The sequence below is a fragment of the Miniopterus schreibersii genome, assembly GCF_964146895.1.
Source record: "Miniopterus schreibersii genome assembly, chromosome: 15".
Classification (NCBI taxonomy): domain Eukaryota; kingdom Metazoa; phylum Chordata; class Mammalia; order Chiroptera; family Miniopteridae; genus Miniopterus; species Miniopterus schreibersii.
Window position 1 is genome coordinate 29,372,184 of NC_138115.1, and position 21,255 is coordinate 29,393,438.

Sequence of the window (21,255 nt, forward strand, 5' to 3'; positions counted from 1 at the left end):
GTGGTGCAAAAGTGCACACAGTGTCTGGCACAGGGACCCTCCTAGTGAATGGGAGCGATTGCTGCTCCTCCTCACACCAGCCTGCAGTGCTGCCCTCTTGCCAATCTCCAGTGGGCTCAGTTTCTTGGGTGGATGCCCACCTCTGTGGTTAGATAACAGACTCTTTAGTGAATAATTCTGTGCCATCCTCCTGCCTCCCCAAATCCCCTGGGTCTTGGCTCTGCACATGCTGGTTAAATAAGTGAACCTTGGGCCATGTTGCTAAGAACACGTTTTTCCATCTGGTCCAGCCATAGCTGCTCCCCAAAGGGCTATGAGTTGTATTCTATAAGTAGAGCATGGCCCAGGCATTGAAATGCTTGGACTAGGGGAGAGGTGGAAGGAGGCAGACACCCAGGGTTCAGTCTAGTTACTTGAACACTGGGCGAGGCAGTCACTTCCTCTGCCCCATTGTCCTCATGTGAAACGCAGGACACATAAACAGTGTGAGGAGCTCCCATTTATCGAGTACCTACTGTAGGTGAGGCGGTACATAAGGCACTCATGTGCATTACCTCATATAAATATGTGTAGGACACATCATGCATGCATGTGGTCCTGCAAAAGCATTTTCTATGCAAAAATAAGTATGAAAAAATAAAAGTGCTCTTATAAAACTACCCTGTTTATGAGAGAAAGCCCCAATAATCAAAAAGTCTAACAATGCCAGCATGGATTGAAGACTATTCCTCATGAAAGATGGTGTTTACCAGGGTTAAGCCCCCTGATCAACTGAAGGGCTGGAACAAACTGACACTCCCTCCACTCCTTCCTGAGACTCCTGCCAGGGGAGGACCCCCAAACACACTAGAACTGACATCCCCCAAATTCCAGGCTGTTTCCAACTCAAACCTTAACCACCTCCCCAGAATGCTTCCTCCACAATATTTTCTTCTAACCAGCTCCAAAAGAAAGTGCAGAGCTGCTTTTTGGAAATGGACTGCTTTTCAGCACTTGGTGCCCATCTACCAGAGCTGTATGTGTAGTGAGGGATGCAAATTCTCCTTCTTGTTAATGAACTTCAGTCAACACCTCTTCAAGAAGTTACCAAGCTAGCACCATTCCCTTTCTCTAAGTAGGTCTCTGGGGATCTGCCTCTCCAGAAAGCTTTCATGCAACTTCTGTATATTAGAAACTGTATTCTCACTCATCCTGGAGTCACAGGGTCATGCATTTTCAATTCAGATTGTTACTTCTTCTCCATGAGTGTAGACAACAATGCTGTTGAAAACGAATGTCTCCCTAAAGAAGCCAATTTGTATACAAATGTTGAGGGAGGCCCTCGTGGTGGTTGTAAACAACTTTGAGAAGAGGAATATTGAGAGAATGTGCAGCAACAGGTCTATGTTTCTAAGTTAAGTCATTCAAGTCTTCATAGGCCTGTTTTATTGTCTGATTTGTTTTAAAATTTATATCAGTCATCCTTGCAGTTTCTGGGGCCAGCAAAGGCCCATAAGTAGCTAAAAGTCCAGTTTTGTAGCCAGACAGACCCAGGTTGGATCCAGGGTCTGCTGCTCACTGGCTACGTGCTCTTGGTCAAGTTATTCAACCTCCAGAGCAGTGATTTCCACATCTGTAAAATAGGAACACAGTGTCCATTCTTCATAGGGTTTTGGTGAGGTTTGATGAGATGATACATGTAAAAGAGCTTAGTTTAGTGCTTAGTGAATACTAAGAGAGCAGCAATTATTGCTGGTATTATCAGCAAGGTCATACTGTCTCACAAATCAGTTCTTCCACGTACCTGGGATGGCTGGTGAGAGAGACTGAGGACACCTGGGGCCAGAACTGTGGGTTTTGGGGGGGTGTGGGAGACATCCTAGGATCATTGCCCTTGGAGAACCTAGTTCACAGGCCATTCTAAGCTCAACAGGTTGGCATCTGTAAAATAGTCCCTCCCCCCAAAGGTAGTAGCATATGATCAGAAACTAATGATGCAGGCCAAAAGTTTGGATCAATTAATCAACACACATTGATTTCTTCTGTTACTTGACTCTTGAATGGCAAGTCATGCTTCATAGATATGTTCTAATCCTTAAAACTGGTTCTGTGAAAAGCAGGCAATAGTATACATTTTTTTAATAGAGAAGATAAATTAAGTCCAGAAAGTTTAAGAGACCAGCCTTCAATCACTCCGTGTTGCTTGGTTTTATAACGAGATTCTAAGTCCAGAACAGCAATTATGTCTCTACTGACATTCCATCTCTGATCAATTGGCAATGGCTGTCTCAAGTGCTGGGTGGAGAATAAGGCTGTGTGTACGCTTCACAGGAAAAGAAGCCATGATTGATTAATGTCTGCCATGGCCATAGAAATAGAAAGCAGAGACATTTCTACCACGAGTATGCTACACTCATCTGACTTTTAACTCCTGTCCAGTGTCTTTTCCACTGGAATATGTTGACTTTGCAAAGGCCAATGCACTTTCTTTAGGATCTGCAGGGTAAACACATATCCTGATAAGACTGGGTCATGCCTGTCGAGTTCATAATCTTGGCGAAATATAAAGATATAAGCATATTAAGCTTTTCTGACATGTTCAACAGTTTTATGTTCATTTCATTGGTGTAACTCCCCAGGAAGAACTTGCGGAAATATGAATATCAGCATATAAGGACAAAGAAGATTTTTAAAGAAGAGATTTCTTAGCGACTTCGGGAAAAGATCTGCCATGCTGAGCACATGGTGAAAGCACAGCACAGAGAAGAAATACAGCCTCAGTGAAGTGATTTAAACTTTCTTCCCTTCATAAAGTGCTTTCTGCTGAAATTGCTTTTCTGCAAATTCACTGAAGCCACTTGCTGGCCCTTTTATTAGACAGGAAGGATTTAGGTATTTCAACTTTCATTGACAAATCCACTTCAGGAAATGAAACCCTTATTTGATTTGTTTGAAGAGAATGAATCAGATTTTTTTTTTTTTTAACTGAAAGAGCCCTTTCAAGATCATCCAGCTCAATGCCTTCAGTTTATAGATTGGAAAATCGAGTTAACAGATTTGTTCAAGGCCACAGGGTGACTCACGGCAGAGCCCAAAGCAGAACCTTGCTCTCAGGACTTCCAATCTGGTGTTCTCTCCCTGACATCTGGGTGCTGTTGTCTGGTTTCAGCCCTTGAATGAGCTTCCCTGGTGAGAAATGTCTCCATTTGTCACTGCTCAGTGACTTCCAAGAGTCTTTCAGTTATGACCATCTGTGAATGAACCAGCAGCAACCAGAAGGTCAAGCTTTAGGCACTAAAGCCTCACAGAGCATGTCGACCTTGTTGGCTCAAGCATGGGACATTGATGAGGTTCAGGGGTTGCCACTAAGATTATGGAAGAGCCCCTGGATTAAATCCCCTGAATTTGAATGTCAAGAAGGAAATATTTAATCATAGATTTGCATGCTACATAATATTCATGGCATAGACGTTTGGGAAAAAAATGGAAAATAATGAATGTACTGAATGTGTGGTTAGAGAATAACCATGTTTCCAAATCCCTTAAAATGTGAGGGTCTCTAAATGCTGCAAAGGGAAGGGAGCAGTGAGTGGACTGTGAGACACCATGTCCAATGTGCTCACTGGATCCCCAGTGAAGAGCATTTCAGATGCTGACCCAGGGCAGGAGCTTAGCTCAGTCTCCAAACATGCCATGTCCAGTGTGAAAGGACCAACTGGAGAAAGGAAACAGTGGCACAAATTGAGGACTAACCCTTTTCCTTTCCTCTCTGAATGGCAATCCTAAAATTATTCTACTTCCCAGAAGATGGACCCTACAGAACTTAACTGATGACCTACTTTTAGATTGTACCAAGCAGCAGGTACATCAATTAATGTTGCTATGCTCCAGGGTTTGGTGGTAAGGCTGAAATTAGATTTATAGATTACCTGCCTCCACACCGTGCGAGGAGTCAGAAACGCTTCATTTCCCCTCTCCTCCTGGCTCTGCCTGCTCCGGCCATTCCTTTCTTGCCATCCTTTCTCTTTGGTTTTTCTGTGCTCCTCTCTTGCCCCTAGCTTCTCTCCCACTGCCTGGGCCTCATCATCATGAAAAATGCTGGTGTCCAATATGTCCCCATGTCCTGGGCCCCAAATGGAAGCAGCCTTGTGCAGAGCAATGCTGTGGGCTTTGATTTCCCACAGCCTCCTGAGAATGAATCTCCCTCTTCCCCGTGCAGTCCGGGAAGAGAGTCTGATCACAGTCCCAGATCATGTTGAGACTCTGTGAAATACTGTCGGGTGACACGTAGGAAATAAATGACTCCTGAAAGGGTCTGGAGGCTGGTTCCAGAAAACACTTTGTCTTCTAACATTGCCTTCTACTCACTTTTATTGGACTGTTTTCATGAGAGCTCTGATCATGAATGAATGCCCCCAGGAAACCACGGTCCATGCCCCGCTCTTACATGAGACGTCTGGCTACAAAGACAAGAGACCAGGCTCACTCAGAACAACTACACTGCTCCTGTCACTCTGGGACATTTTTGTCCCAGAAATGGCTATGTGTATTTTTCATGCAACTAGCATTTACCAGGCCCTCACTATGCTAGGTACTAGGGTGGCACAATACAAGGCATAACCCATACCCTCAAGGAGGCTGTGCCAGGCAAAGTCCATGGGGCTCACAATCTACATCTGTTGTCCCCCCCACTCCACCAAAAAAAAAAAAAAAAAAAGGCACTACTGCTTAATGACTCAGATGAGGCAGAGAGTGCACGCTCGCCCTGCAAAGTTAGTTTCAATACCGTGCAAATGCAGCTTCTAGATGAGCCCCCCAGCTACCTTCTGCACTGCAGCTCCTAAGCTCTACTCCTGAGCTTTGGAGCCACCACGCAGCTGCTGACAGATTACCAAATAGGCAGTGCTGACTTTGGCCTCTGAACACACTGTTCCATTGTTTCGTCCTACCTGCCTGCCCCCTCACCTGTCTGCAAATTCCTCATCCTCCAGTATCAAATTAATTTCCCCCCTTTTCTGAAGCCTTCCCTGGCTTCCCCAGCAAGATTTCAGTTCTTTGCTTATGATACCTCCCTACTCCATGCATGGGAACAAAAAGTATAATAGGGGCAGATGTTTGCTGGATATTTGGGACACTACGGTCCTTGGGGGCAGGGACTTCTGTGGTGTGTTGCATTCTCTAAGACAGACATAACAGGACCCCCCAACCCTTATGAGTAAGAAGATACTAGGTTACTGTTCTTCATCAAAATGTGGCGCCTGACCAGGCTAGTGTGGCTCAGTGGTTGAGCATCCACCCATGAACCAAGAGGTCACCAGTTCGATTCCTGGTCAGGGCACATGCCCGGGTTGCAGGCTCAGTCCCTAGTAGGGGGTGTGCAAGAGGTAGCCAATTGATGTTTCTCTCTTATCTATGTTTCTATCTCTCTATCCCTCTCCCTTCCTCTCTCTCTAAAATCAATAAAAACATATTAAAAAAAAAAGAATTAGTAGCACTTTTTTAAAAAATGTGGGGCCTGTTTCCTCCCTTTGCATCTGGTGGGCACATGGCTATGGCTGAAGTGATGCTGGGTGACTTTTGAAACCAGGTTATAAAATGGATACAGCTTCTGCCTTCTCCTCTGGGATGCTTATTTTTGGGACCTGGCTTGCTGTGAGGAAGCTCAAGCAGGTCACATGGAGAGATGCCAGCTGACACCAAGCATCAACCACAAGACACATGAGTGACAAACTTTTGGATGATTCCAGGCCTCAGCCCTTGAGCTGCCTCACATGGAATAGAGATGACCCTGTCCCAACTGTATTTTCATGAGAAAAATAAATCGTTGTACTAAGCCACTAAAGTCTTGGTGTGATTTGTTACCCAGTATGAAAGCAATGTCTCTTTCATCTCTTTAGGCCCAGCACCTAGCACAGGGAGTGAACAGAGTAGTCACCCCATGAATGTTTCAATGACTACAAATGATTCTTTGATCCGCAGTTACAGCTATTGTGTGATAGCTTTGGTGATGGTCATAGTCTGCTACTTGTTATTACCCTGAAGCCCTTGCTTGGAAGACCCTGTCGCGTTCTTTGGTGCGGCCCCCTGTGCCCTTTGTTCTCAGGCTTCCCTGCAATCCTCCGCTGAGCCTTTTGTCTAAGGACGCCTTGCTCCCTGGCCTCTGCTTAGCTAGCTTCCTCTCCCCAGACATCAGCTCATGGCCATTCTCACTCCCCCTTGTCTGAGTAGCTCTGTGATGCCCCATAGAGATGAAAGTCGTTCCAGTGTGGCTCCTTTTGGGCGCGCCGACAGAGATCTTTTACAGCTCCCTCCGTCATAAGCCTGCCGGTGCGCCCACCTGTGCGGCAGGTTGGGCCGCAATCACATTCCTCACCAACCCCAGAAAAGACTCGTGGATGCTGGGGAACCAATCTTCCCCTTTCTTGCCCAGAAGCGCCTCCTCAGAGGGCGGGTGGCCCAGGCATCCGAAAAGGGCAACCTGTTTCAGCTCTGAACTGTAAGCGACGAGAGCAGCTGGGAGGGAAGAGAGCTCTGCTGGGGAAAAGGCAGAGACGGCTGCTGGCATCTCCGTGAATCACACAGGGCTACGCAGCAGCTGAAAGACTCTTCAATCTCCTTGGTTCGTACAGGTGCCGATGGCCACTCTCCATCCCCATCTATTAATTCTCATTCATCCATCAAACATTTATCGAGGCCCTACAACATGCCATCCTCCTACTGAGGGGCCCACAAGTTCTCTGTTCTTTTCTTTTAGCAACAAATCTGTTAGCCTGGTGAACACCTCCAACACCCACCACACCTCATCGGGCGATTCCTGAAGGGCAGGCTGTCCTCACACAGACACCTCTCCCAGCCACGTCTCTGCAGGGTCCACCAGTGCTCAGTGACCCATGCCCCCGAGCTTCTCTCACCCTGAGGAAGGAGTCCAAGGCACCGTTCTCCATGAACTCCGTGATGATCATCACCGGCCGGCTCTTGGTGACCACACCCTCCAAGCGAATGATGTTGGGATGGTCGAACTGGCCCATGATGCTCGCCTCGCTCAGAAAGTCCCGCCGCTGCTTCTCCGAGTAGCCAGCCTTCAGCGTCTTGATGGCCACATAGATTTCCCTCTTGCCCGGGAGTTTCAAGCGCCCCTTGTACACCTCTCCGAACTCGCCTGCAACAAGAATGAAGTTAGGCCTGCATCCTTCTGTTTGTGAAACCCCAAGGGGAGGCAGCTATCAAGAACAGTGGTGCTAAAAGCGGAACTGTGGTTAAAGGGGCAGAAATGGAAATAGTGTTTTTCTCATTGGCTCTAATCAGTTCTTGACACACAAAGAAGGAATACTGAAACACGTTCCTTAGCTTGGATCTTAGAAATAGCTCACGTAACTAAGGCAGAATTTCAGAGCATATATGAGTTTGTTTTTCCCCATGTTTGGTTTTTCATTTGTCCCCACTGAATAATTGAACTGAAAGGGTCAGCTGCACTTCGGCAGAGGCGTAATTCATTTTTAGCAGAGCCTGGCACAAGAATGTCCCGGGGCTAGGGGACATGCTCAGGTTTTCAGTCCTCTGAATGAGATGATTAGTGTTTATGTTTCCATGTTGCCCTGAAAGCATTCATGTCTATTGGGTCCCCCAGAAAGTTGACCCTGAGAAGTTAGGAAGTTAGCAGACACTGTGCAGGATAAAAGGGAAGGGAGCAGGACTGGCCAGAGTTCTGGATCAACATGCAGACCTAACATTATGAAAAGAAAGGAGGAAGCGGTTATGGACAAGGGGAGCCCCAGATTGCAATGCAGACCTGACAGTCTTATCCCACCCAGTGGGGAGCTCCAGAGCAAACAGTGCCCATTCCAGAAAGTTCCAGGCTCTAGTACCCCCCCTCCCCCCATGCTCAGCCACTGGCTGCAGGAAGAGCTGGGTCTCTGCAGGAAAGCTGAGGCAGATCCTGAAGGCTCTGCAGCTGGAGGCTGGCAGCTACCTGCACTCCTGGCAGCTGAACAGCACGTGGTTTTCCCAAGCAAACAGGAGCTGCAGACCTCTACGGGTGCACAGCATTTAAACATTTCTGCAGTAAAATCACCGGGAGTAAAAGCAATCTGGTGACACTATTTCTTAGGTGCTTAAAAAATTCCGTTGAATCCTGTTAAGTGTACTTTCAAAAGTGATTTTATGTTTTAACTTGGTTTTCTAACTTGCAGCTCTTCCACATGAAGCAGTTTAGTATCTACCTGTAAGTGCATCACTGAAATGTGTGTCAGAGGTCTGACAGCAGAAACGTGGCTCTCTGCTGGGAAAACTGTCCTCTTTTACTTTCAGCTTCTGGAAGAAAATGATGAACCACACTGTGAGCAATCAGATAAATTACCGGCTGCATTAGAAAAGCCAGTTAACATCTCTGCTGCGAGTCAGTTGGGATCCTTTTGTTTTCTGCTACAAAAAAGATTGGAAGGAAGCTGCATGAAAGGGTCTTTCATGCAAAATTGCTCCAGAGTCAATGGAACTTGTTAGAATCTAGAGCTAGATTAGAGGTTGGGTTAAGCACCATTAGAAAGATTTCAACATGGACCTTGCAATAACTAAGATAGTATCACATGTAACCTTGGCCTTGGCATTTAATCACATGCTGCTTTGGTGAACTGCTTGAGGTCACGTTCATAGCTTATGACGCTGCACTGTGGTGCCTGGTGCGTGGGAGGCATGTCTATAAAAGTTGAAATATCATATTTATTATTGTTGTTTTGGTTTTTGCTTTGCCCAGTCTTGGGTTCTAAACTGCTGGAGGCTGTATCCCTACTCTATCCAAAAGTAGAAGTGCCAGTATTTACATTTTTATAAAAGACTGTTTGCTGCCCAGCCTGTGTGGCTCAGAGGTTGAGCATCGACCTAGGATCCAGGAGATCGAAGTTCAATTCCTGATCAGGGTACGTGCCCAGGTTGCAGGCTTGATCCTCAGTAGGGAGCGTGCAGGAGGCAGCCAATCAATGACTCTCATCATTGATGTTTCTATCTCTTTCTCTCCCCTCCCTTCCTCTCTCTGAAATCAATAAAGATATATTTAAAAAAAAAGACTGTTTGCCCCAGCATCTTCTATGTCTGACCATCACCCAGGGGATGGTTGAAAACGGCACAGCCATCCTGCGCAATACAATGAGCTACTGAAAGCTAATAGATGAGTGTTATGTAGTATGCATTCATATGGGGAGGCAGTGTTTATATGCAAAACTTAAAAAAAAATTTGCTTCAGATTTATTTTTAGCTTCAAATTATTTTTTAAAATGGTTACCCTGGAATGGTGGGAATAGGAATGGGGAAGCACAGATTAGTAAGCTTAGTTTACTTACTTTTATGTTGTTTAAATTGTTACAATAAGCATTACTTTTGTAGTTCAGATAGGTACAATTTAAAAGCAAGTACTAAACAACAGTGTGTATGTATATATGTATGTGTACAGTATACGTATGCATGCAAAAGCATGTATGTGTCCATATACGTGTATATGCATATATATGTATGTACATATGTGTCTATATGTATGTGTATATATATATGCAATTCATCCCTCTGACACCTTGACCTAGCAGATAGTCAATAACCATGAGCTGAATAAATACAAATTGCATATTTGATAAGTATACTAATTGAAGAATATTGGTATTTCTTGCTTGTCATAATAATGAGTTCTATTTTCTTTTAGTGAAAAGACATAGTTGAGCGTTGAGGGGAAAGGTAAGCTCATATTTTTCCTTGGAGGAGATAGTACACCAATATTTATTGACTACCTACTATGTTCCAGGCACTGCGCTAGGCTCTTTGCATGTCTTATTTCATTAATCCCCACTACACCTTCACGAGTTGACTATTATTATGTCCATTTTACTAATAAGGAAACTGAGGCACAAAGAAAACATTCTCCAAACCCCAGCTGTGAGTCAGAGCAAGAGTTGTCCGTGCCCACCCCTTCGCCTCTCAGTGGGGATGCTCAGTTAGTAGTGCCACAGGGAACAGAGCTGTGTGCACATGAAGTCAGAATCCAGGAACCATGGTGTCCTAACTGTGCACATTTAACAGTTCATATGCAGCCACTGTCACAGCAACTCAGTATCCCAGGAACAGCAAACACAGTGGAACTATCTCATAGACAGAGGTCACTGCCTGGTTAGTTGGGTGAGATCAGAATGCTTAGGAATCAATTTATCAATTTTTACACATCAGTGTGTGAAGTTTGGAAAAGTGTTCTGGATGAATCTGATGTTCCCCACGACATACACATAAACACCCAGGTGAGGAATTCTGTTCTACACTGGTGGTTCCCAAAGTTGACTTCCCACTGCAACCACCTGGGGAGCTTTACAAAGTAGGGAGGCCTGGGTTCCACTTCCAGTGATCCCAATTAGTTGGTCTGGGTGCAACCTGGGCATGGACATATTTAAAAGCTTCCTACAGAATCAGCTACATAAGTTGTGAGGCCTGATGCAAAATGAAAATGTAGGACTCCTTGTTCAAAAATTATCAACAACTTTAACACTGTGACAGCAGAGCATTAAGCTAAGTGTTGGCCTTTCTGGGTCTAAGGCCCAGCATGACTGCACTGGTCACAGGGCCCTGAAGCCAGGCTTGGCAGCCCAGGTGGTTCTTAAGTACAGCCAAGGTTGAGAAGCACAGATCTAAACCACCCAAGGATCTTTCAAATAGATTAGTTCATAAACTGCCAAAGGCCCTGGAATATCTGGAATTTATTTCTACACCTGTGAATTCCTCTGAAAGCAGTGTTGCCTCTCACTGCACAGGGCCCGATGCAGAGGGCGGACTTTATAGATGTGAGTGAGAAGAAAGAAGGAAGAAAGAAGAAACCCACGAGTGTGGAGTGTGTGGCTTTGGAAAGTCCTATCGGCATGGAGCGGTGCGGATGGCATGACTTTCCTAATTGACAAATGTTGTTTCATTGTTTAATCTTTGTGGCTGATGTGTCTCCAAGTGTTTCTAACACTTCAGCTTTAAATTACATCCTGTGTGAGGGGTCTCATCATAGAGTTTTTAAAAATGATAAAATAAAAACATGCTCTCCTGAGAAGCTTTTTAAGGCAGTGAAACTACTCTGTATGATTCTCTCATGGTGGATATAAGACATTATACATTTGTCCAAACCCATGGAATGAACACCACCAAGAGTGACCCCTAATATAAACTATGGACTTTGGGTGATAATGTGCCCATGTAGGTTTATCACTTTTTACAGATGTACCACTCTGGTGGGGGACATTGATAGTGGGGGAGGCCATGCATGCTTAGGGGCAGGGGGCTTATGGGAAATCTCTGTTCCTTCCCATCAATTTTGCTGTGAAGCTAAAACTGCTCTAAAAAAAAAATAAAGTCTTAAAAATGCTCTCCTTGGATGGGGAGAGATGGACTCTGCAGTCAGTCATGATGGTGGTGGTCATTACTGCTCTCAGAAATGTGCTCTGTAATCACTGGAAAGCAGTGGCTTAAAGAACAGTGATTCTGTAAAAATAGCTCCTTTCCTGTCTGGCAAAGAAGTGACTTCATGTTCTCCAAACCCAGAGGTTTTCAAAGCACCACCTGCAAAGAAGCCCTCACTCAGAGGCTACCTCCACCCTGTAATTAAATGGCCCCTTAGCACAGTTGGGGGAAACTCTGGCTGGAGTAGAGAAAGAAGGTCAAGTCTACGCCAAACCCAATACCTAACTTTGGGCACATCACTTCTCCAGCCTTACTTTTCTCAGCTCTATACAATAAAGAGAAATGATGGACTGGCGGTCCTTCCTAACAGGGTGTGGAGTCTGTGAGAAAGTGCTTTGTAAACTACAAACTGTTGGAGACATGTGTGGGTAGGGACTGGGGTGGGGACTGGAAGAGAAAAGGAAGGAAAAGTAGGTTCCTGCAGCCTAGTGGGACTTAGGGGAGGCTCACCCAAGACACAGCAGGGCTTTTTGCCAGGGGCAGTGGGAAAGTCCCACTGTGATATCTGGGCATGGAGGATGTCCCCAGGTAAGCCTAGGGTGCTAAAGTCTGGGGGCTCTGGCCCTCTAGCATCTCGATTACCTCATCAGGAGTGGGAGTCAATGGGCATATTGTCCTTGTTTGTAACGAACAGAAAATCAAGGCCTTGTGTGGCTTACAATCTAAGAAACTGCTGTCGCCTATGACCTTTGACTTCAGGTGCACGTACTATTCTTAAGAAACTATTTTTGCTTTTTTGACACCTTTCCTATAATGAAGGTCAGTACTTGAGGTCTGTGGTGCTTTTTGATTTGGCACGATTTGAACTCTAAAGAGCTTCCTAATCATGGCCATACAGCTTTCATTGTTTTAATAATTCATCATACTTAAAAAATATTTTCAACAAATCGAGCATCACCACTATATTTAAGTTAGACGCTTATAAGAAATGATTGAGTAGTGATTGTGGTTGATTCTTTCTCTGCAGATTCTTTACTGACAGTAAAGAATTATGCAACCAACCTAATTTGGGGCTGGCTGGACTTTGATTGGCATGTGTCTTTGCAGCTGACCTTGGATCCTCTCCTAAGGCAAAACCTCTCCATGGCCAGGACTCAGCTCTAGCTTCAGGCCAGTTTGGTGGCCAGTGGCTCTCAGCAGGGGTTCTTAAAGTGTGGCTCCTACCCACCAGCATCAGCGTCGCCTGGGACCTTATTAGATAATGCAGATTCTTGAACCCCGCCTAGACCTACTGGATCAGAAGCTAAGCAGGTGAGGCCCTGTGACTTGGGTTTAACATGCCCCTGGGTAATTCTGATGCCTGGCTCAAATTTGAGAACAGTTACCCTCCAGGCTGTCAGCTGAGAGTCACTTATAAGTTTCAGCTCCTTGCCAGTTCCCCTTTCCTACTTTCCTTGACAAAATGACGAAGAGAGAGAAAGTGGTTCAACGGCATTAAATACCTCAGCTATTAAATATAAAATCAGAAGGAAAGAATTTTCAATTTTTGAAAATGAAACATCCAACCTGCCAGCAGGTATTTCAAGCAGTAGCTGTTGGCTGAGTGCAGTGCGAATCTACACACAATTGCACTCTTTTTTTTTTTTAGCAGCATTTTTGAAGTCACAAACTGCCTTAGGGGGGAAAAAGGGGAAAGCAGAGCTTCTAGTTACTAATTCAAGCTTCCACCAGAAAAGTGACTTTTAAAGAATAAATTTAAACTAGATTTGAATTTCCAGCAAGTTTTATTACACAAGCCTGTGCAAGATAAGTAGGTTATTGCTGAACCAGGGATAGTAAAACCACGGCAGGCATTCCACTACCTCCTGACCCTGCACTCAGGGCAGGTATTACTAATTGATCATGACCCTATTCCTCCTTCTCCGCAGAGTCCCCCAGGTACCCATTACCAGGCTGCTGGAATTGGCGAATGAGATGGAACAGCCGCAGTGTCCACAATACCTAATACCTGGATGGTGAGAGCAAACCAGTTTTCCCTTTTCTTGTAGCTCTTTGTGGTTGTTAGACGACTGCATCCATATATACCATTTATTAGTTTCCTAACCTAAGCAAGCACGGATAATTAAAAATGCTAAATATCTTGAGTCTCATTGTTGTCCCTCTTAAGGCAGAACACAGACCACATTAGAAGAGGAGGACAGGATGATGGGACCAGGGTATCCCAGGAAGAACATGCTGTCCCCAGGAAATGTGGGACAGTCTTTGCAGCCCACCACATGGGCATACTGAATTCCAGGACAGGATCCAAAGAGGCCTGGCCATTCCAAACTGCTGGATAGAGTTTACCAGCAGCAGCAATGTGCCGGTATACTTAGCTGCTGTTTTCCAGAACAGTAACCAAAGTGGCAGGTAGTGTGCGAGTTACCTTCAGCAGACCCAGATCAGCCCTGTCTGGGTTGCAATTCTTGCTCTATCACCAACTCAACTGGCAGCCCAACCTTCAGCAAGCTAGCCTCTGAATGTTGATTTCCTCTCCAGTTTAAATACACACACACACTCATAAGGCTATTGTGAAGGTTAAATGAAATAATGCTTATAAAGTATACAGGCCAGTGTCAGGCACATGATGAATGTTTGGAACATGCCAACTCTATTAATTATAATTACTGAAGACACCTATTTGCTTTCCTCTTCTAGAAATTTCCTTCTGTGACTCCCACCCAAAAGGAGGCCACCTTTACTCTGAATGAGCCCAAGAAAGTCAGGCTGGCAGGTGGCCTTTCTACCAAATCACCCCCAAGAAACCCATCCTCTTCTTCAAAGAGAGAGGTGGCGGGCCTTGCTGGGCCGGCCCTGGCACACATTGCAAATCCCCTCTCCCCAGCTCCCTGCCCAGACCCTCCCACCACAAGCCTTCTCCCTCACAATAAGCCATGTGGGAAATGCTGAATCAGCAGCTGCTGCAGTCAGAGGAGGATGTGTTTATTAATTAAAATACAATTGGCATGTCTTCCCCTGGATGACACCTTCTGGTGACACCTCTACCAACATTTCCATGTACTTGACAGTCACGCTCAGGGCTGCTGCATAGCTATATAGGTTACACACTGCACAATCCAGGAGTGCCATTGATGCTGTAGGGCCCAGCCATATGTGGCAGCCCTGGTGTATGCTCTGGGCCAGTCTACTGATCACAATGACCAGAAGCAACCATTGGGAGTGCACTGGGAGTGACCTGTGGATGACCTCTGTCAGTCAGATTCACCGTTACAAAGAGCTGTTATTCTCCAAGGACACGGGATGGCCTGCTGCCCTCTCTCTACAGAGACTTCAACTTTCCCATTATCATCAGGGAGAAGAGGAAGGGTTGGCCTTCCTTCATTCCACGGGGCCACTTTCGGAGCACCCATGATCTTACTCCACCTCTCTCTAGTCCAGGAGTGGGGAAGATCCAGGCCAAGGGCCGTATCATTTGGTCTGGTCCTACCAAGGCAACCACAGGTGGGACTCTTAATTCAATAAATCTAGGAGCTTTTTTCATAGTTAATTAATAAGTTGATAATTTTGTATGGCCCCCGAATGATGTTATAAATATCCAAATGGCCCTTGGCAGAAAAAATCTTCCCTACCCCTGCTAGTCTCTCCTCATTCTCTCATACTCTACCCAGCTCTTATCCCTGTAATGATTTTCCCCAAAGGATCTACTTTCATTCAACCGTATACAACCAATACTTAATTGAGCACACCAGGCTAGGCATGAGACTAACAAAACCACTCATGTCCCCTTGTCCCCACAGAATGTTGAGCTTGGTGATGAAAGATGGACATTAAACAAATAATTACATAATGACAATGAATAATTATAATTCAGTCTTCTTGAATGGCATCACACCTGACTCATAATTACTTTTTTATTCCTTTGTTCAATACCTTCCACAACTTTAGAAGAAACTTTGGCAGTTGATACAATTCTTCAACCTCATAATTTCTAGATTTTACTCTATTGGCCTTTACTTTCCTGCACAACCACCACTTCCCACACCCAAGGGGCTGACAGCCTCCCTCTCCCTTCAAGATGTTTAACCCGATACCCCTTTATTTTGGCCATGGCATTTCTCCATGCCACATTTCCATCAACTCCAGTCACCAAGCCCAACTGTCACTCCATTCACCATGATGGGATACATTCCAGTTTAAATCAGTTTAGTTACTTCAGTGCAGCCTTACCACCCTGGATCTTAGCATCGCTGTATCAAACCCTCTCCAGGCAAAACCGCATAACTGGTCTCTATGCCTCCAAGGTCGTACCCACCCTTTCCCATCACCCCTTCCAGTCCAATCCAAACACAGTATCTATCTGTTTCATCTCCCCACCTCATTCCTATCACTCACCCTGCTCAGAAACCTGCAGGAGTTCACCATTTTCTATAGGATAAAAATCATACCACAGTCTCTGGGTGTCTAGGCCTCAACCTGATTCTCTAGCCTCAATGCTCGATGCTTATTCGTAACAAATCCTTCCCCAGAAGACTTCTCCCCTCCTTGTCTTCAGGATGTGCTACACAGAGTGTCAGCCCACCCAAAGACCCCCAAGTCCCTCTTCCCTGGCTCCTTCCCTGCCATCAAGCCTCTCCTTCTCCCATCTCCACCTACATGTTCTCTGGGACCCTTGTTTTAGCTCTGAATCACCCATCCTACTCTTATGGAGTGGCACTGTGTTTCTATGTTAGACAATTACCCCTGCAGAACAGGATTGCTAGGCATTCAGTGTATTTTCTAGAATCCACTGTGCCAGTCACAGGCACAGAATCAATGTTTAATTAATAAATATCTTGCACTCTCAACTTAATCCCTCCTGCAACAAGCATGATCCTCTCCTCTGGCTCTAACTCAGCAGGCATAGGCTGGTTCCTTTGCGACTTCTTTGAAATAACCTTGCATAGCCTGAAACTGTGCTAGTCAGTGTTCAACTACCAGCTCTCCAGAAAACAAAGAAATGAATACCCCTGATTTGTAGCATTTGCCAATGCCCATGGTGTAAATACTCCTACCATGACTGATGTCAAGCAACCAACACGAAGTGGCTGAACATGGGGCTGGAAAGAGATGCACACTATTGGCTCTTGCAAGGTAGTGAACCTGGTTCCAGTACACCACTTCTGGAAAGTCATGTTAATTTTCTCCCTTTACTCATTAAATTTTCCTCTTCTGTCTCATTATCTCATGAGTTTCACAAAAACTTACTTTTTCTACTAGTTTTTACCTTTGAAAGCTCAAGCCAAATGTTATCTCCTTTGTGAAATCTTCTTGATCCCCCCACCCACTCCCAAAATAATGCTGAACACTGCTGTGTTGGCCCAATACTTTGTACACACCTGTCGGGGATGGCATAAAGTACCGAACACGTTATTACTGGTCTGTTTGACACTAAGACTATCAAACCTATGAGGGAAAGACCGGTTTGTGCACCTCTAGAATTCCACACCCAGCATGCAAGAGATATTCAGGAAGAGCCTGATGAAGAAATAAGTGAAGGAAGGACAAATGACTTCTGATTTTTCTTTTCATGTTTCATTACCATTTTGCAACCCAGTTTTTACCCCTTGCTCCAAATACACTGTATAGATCTTACCTTACAAAATTTTTGTTTTGAACTCAACCTTCACACCAGCTCTTTTAGCACAAAGTGAAGCCAGTCTCAGTGAGGCAGGGTGTGGAAGAAGTGAGAGTAGGGACAAAGGAGAAAAAGAACTGGAGAATGGAGAAAGATTGGCCCCAACCAAGAGTGTCTTCGTTAAAATGGCACTAAGTTACACACAGTGAATTGCCATCCACACGGATTAGCTCTGGGATTTCTTAATCTCGAGGAGATGGGTGTCTGGTTGAGGGTGGTCAGCAGCAACCAGGCAGAGATCTTTATCCCAAGCTGCTGGGCATCTTATAAACTGCTAAATGTATTAATCCTTCCCCAGCACCATGTGAGCCACAAAGAGGGCTGAGCTTCTCTGAGCAGAATACACAGACATGAGCTAAGGCTACACAAAAATGGAAGGTGAAGAATGAAGCAGGGCCATCAACTGCCCCTTTATAGGCATCCAGCAGTCGGAGAGCTCACCCCACATTGTATCTCCTTGGCAGGATCATAAGAGAGAAGGCTTTTTACCCCTCCCCTGACAAAGGCAGAAAGGGGCTGATGTGTGCTCTCTGGGATGAAATGCAGTCCAGGACACACTGCTCTAAGCACATGACATAAATAACAACATTAAAATCACCAGCACCATTACCACATGACATAACAACAATTAATAATGTAGGGAAACGGTGCAGGGCTGAACGTCTGCCTCCCCAACACTCTTTCAGGTTCGCTGGAGAAATCCGAGCCCCTAAGAGTACTCCAGTGTATCTGGTCTCCAGCCTTCCAAGGCAAGATGCTTAAATATGTCAGCGTCTAAGGAGTTAGAGAAAATTATCTGCACAGAAGTGAAAGTCGTGGTTCAGTAACATATTTAATGAAAGTCAATGGGAAATATGTATGGACTCATGTGGATCAGATTATGGCCAGCCGGCCGGAGCTCCTGAGGGGCCGGGGGAGGAGAGTGGTGCCCTCACAGGGAGCGTGCCAGCACCCACCGCGGTGATGCCGTGAGGCTGGAGCTCTCTGGGCGGAACACCAGGGCGTGGGAAGGATGGCCTAATGGGCAAGCTTTCAGACGCGACTTCCAATTTCACAGATGGCTTTTTGACCCCTCAGTGCATTAAGGGAGGCAGGGAATGGAAGAATGGTGACCTTCCCCTAAAGATAATATATGAAGTGGCCGTGTGTAAGACTTCGACTAAACATATTTTATGGAGATAAAATATTATTGGAAGAGGCAACTCCTTGGCTAAAGAAGACTGAGGCATATGCGTGTGACCAGAGCTTGAACAATGGCTAATAAGAATTGAAGAAAAAAGACAAAGGACATTGTAGAAGAGAATAAAGGTAGGAATGAGACACAAAGCAGACATATCTTTAAAGAAGACTCAAAAGAAGCAGCAGCAGCAGAGGCAATAAAGAGGTTGCTTACAAAGTAATGATATTTTGCTCACTTATGTTACTAAGACTGGGTTCACTGTCACATTGACTCAACCACCGATCCACTGAAGGACGATGAACATTCTAGATCAGTCTTTAGGTGAGATTTCCTGAGAGCATCTCAGGCAGTTAGTTCTCTGCTGGGCTGGGTTTCTATTCCAATGCAGTAAGATGCATGAGAGAACACACGTTTCTTGAGAGTGAAACTCGTCTTGTGTTACCATTCATATCATAGATCTTCTGTAGCAAATGTGGTTATGGGTGGGTTTTCTTCTGGAAACAGTGGTTCCTCTTCAATTCCTCATGGTCTGTCTCCAAATGCACGCATGTAGGAAAGGAGAACTGAACGCATGGGGAGAAATCTTGGTCCAAAGGCATGGAGGTGTCATTGTCAGTGAGTGGGATACTAGCTCCAGCTTTCAAAATATTTCTATTTCTTTCAAAGTCTTCTCAACTGAGTACCCTACATCCTTTTCCTTATTTGAATTTGATGGTCTATTTCCAGAGCTATTTCTGAATCTTTTAAAACTACAGCTGACTTCTCTGCAACACCAGACATGGCCACCATGATCAAGGTCCCCCAAAGATGCCTAGAAACACATTGTAGATGGTCAAACTCATCTTCTAGGGAGAAAAATGGTAGAGAACACCTAGAGTGGTGGGCAGAAGATGTTTGGACACCAAGAGAACAGAAACGAGGGGGGCGGGGAGAGTCATACCTGCTCCGATGACCTCTTCAATTTTCACAAAAGATACATCAATCTCCTTGGCGAACTCCCGGACAGCTTCGTTGGGGTCTTCATAAGTGAAAGGGTCAATGTAGATCTTCATCCCTGGGGAGCCTTATTGGAGGAGATAAGCAGGGTTAACATCCCAAAGAGGAACGGTGGTCACTAAGCACTGGCTGCTGTCCTCAGCAGTGAGGGTCTGGCTGGGGGGCGGCCCTCTCCTGCACCCAGGCTGCCTCTCCTTGCCCTGCTGGGCTCCCCATCTCCCTTCCCTCGGGGCCACGCTAGCCTGGTTCTCTGTCCTCTCCTTCTCCTCCACATTCTCTCCTGTATTTGAGCTCTTGAAGAAAAGTGGAACAGATTACTTATAAGTGACAGATCAGGACCAGTTCCCTTACCGGGCGCTCACGGAAGGCAAGGAAGCTGATTGATGCCAACCCAATGCATTAGCTGAAAAGTGGTGGTAAAATGGTAGGGCAGATATCAATATTTATCAACTTGACAGCCTTCCTGAGTGGAGGCTGCCGTTAAGGTTATTACTGACGGCCGTGTCCAGGGCTGGAAGAGGGATGAGGGTGGATTAAAAAAAAAGAATTTGCTATTAGAAAACCTCAAGATATAAATACCAAGACTATACCAGAAGGGAAAATCTGGAGAGAAAAGCACAGAAAACACTGATAGAAGAAAGAACAACGTCTACACAGAAAAAATGAGGTGGAATGAAAGAAAAATGGTAATTGAACCCCCCTGCCTCCAGACACACTGGAGTATGAAAAACGAATAAAATAGTGAATGAGAAACACATAAGGGAATATAGACTTTGTCACTGATGTTTACACTGGCAAGATAAATAGGTGTGCATGGGGACAAAATAGAGAATTGTCATTGCAGAAAAAATGGATTCACAAAGTGGAGGAGAGGGGACAAAAAAAGGGAAATGGAACCCAAGAAACAAATGGATTCATTCAGAGTGTAATTCTTCAACATGTTGGATGTGTCATTAGGCAAAGTATAGAAATTGTTTCCATGGTGGTGGTGTGTGGTGGGAGGGTAGGCTTCGAAAGCTGAACAGCACGGTCTAGCATCCCATCCTTGTGAAGAGAAGGCATCTTCCCTGCCCGCTGCTGCCGGCTGGTCCGTGGAAGAGTCAGGTCAGCAGGGCAGGCAGGTCTGGAGGAGCGCAGGGCTCTGTGCCTTCGGCTGGGGCCCAAGGCTGAGACCGGGCCTCTGGTTCCCTGAGCTCTGCCCTCTCAGCGCCGCATCCCCCACTCCAGCTTATCCTCGGGTGACTCCCAGCCCTTCACGCATGGTCTAGATTTGACATTTTTCACCCAAAAATCTTCTGAAGATGGCTCTACAGCTCCCCCAAATTAGTGTTGGCTTAGTCCCCAATTCATTCAAAGATTGGAAGTGCCAGAGTATAATCCAGAGGAAGAAGGAAAATAGACGAAACAATAGAAAGGGATATTTTTTTAAAGCCAAAGAGAGCCAGGTGCCCTGCCCAGAGGAGCTGCTTTTTCTGAAAGATGGGTTATTCCCAGTCTCTGAATAACATCGCTCCTAGCACGGTAGATGGCCTGCTTTAGGACGATCACCACCACCCTAGCGTGCTCCTTGGAAACCCGGGGATGACAACATGGACTTTGGGATCTGTGGACTGAAATATGGACACTCCAATAGAGAGATCCTCACCTTTATGCTAGAATGTTCTAATCCCTGGGGACGCAGGAGAGAGAGGGAGAGGGAGAAGGCAAATAGAGGGAGGGGGAGAGAGAGATTGATTCTACTTTAATAATAGTGGAAAAGGGGAACTAGGGAGGGGGTTCATCTCATTTGGTAAGGAGACCAAGTGGAGAGGAAGAAGGATTGAGAACAGGTTGAAAGTGTCTAACGAAGCTGGAACCAGCAGCAGTTCCAGGCACAACCCTTTTGAAGGCAAGTGACTTCTCTGGGTGTTGATCCCAAGAAGTCCCTGTGAGTGAGTGGGGAAGTAAGAGGGAAAGGAAGGGAGCCTACGAAGAGTGTGCTCTCAAGCCACTTACCACTGGGGGGGACTGAAGCAGG

At 45.6% G+C, this 21,255-nt stretch overlaps 1 protein-coding gene across 1 annotated transcript in view; it reads right to left on the reverse strand.

Annotated features, from left to right (window-relative positions):
• The window catches only part of EPHB1 (EPH receptor B1), a 391,986-nt gene that overhangs the window by 40,836 nt on the left and 329,895 nt on the right, over positions 1-21,255 (reverse strand). The window contains exons 10-11 of the mRNA XM_081159666.1: positions 19,183-19,305; positions 6,891-7,138 (exon numbers count right to left, since the gene is read on the reverse strand). Coding sequence (XP_081015792.1) covers positions 6,891-7,138; positions 19,183-19,305 — 371 coding nt within the window. The remainder of the gene's footprint in view (positions 1-6,890; positions 7,139-19,182; positions 19,306-21,255) is intronic.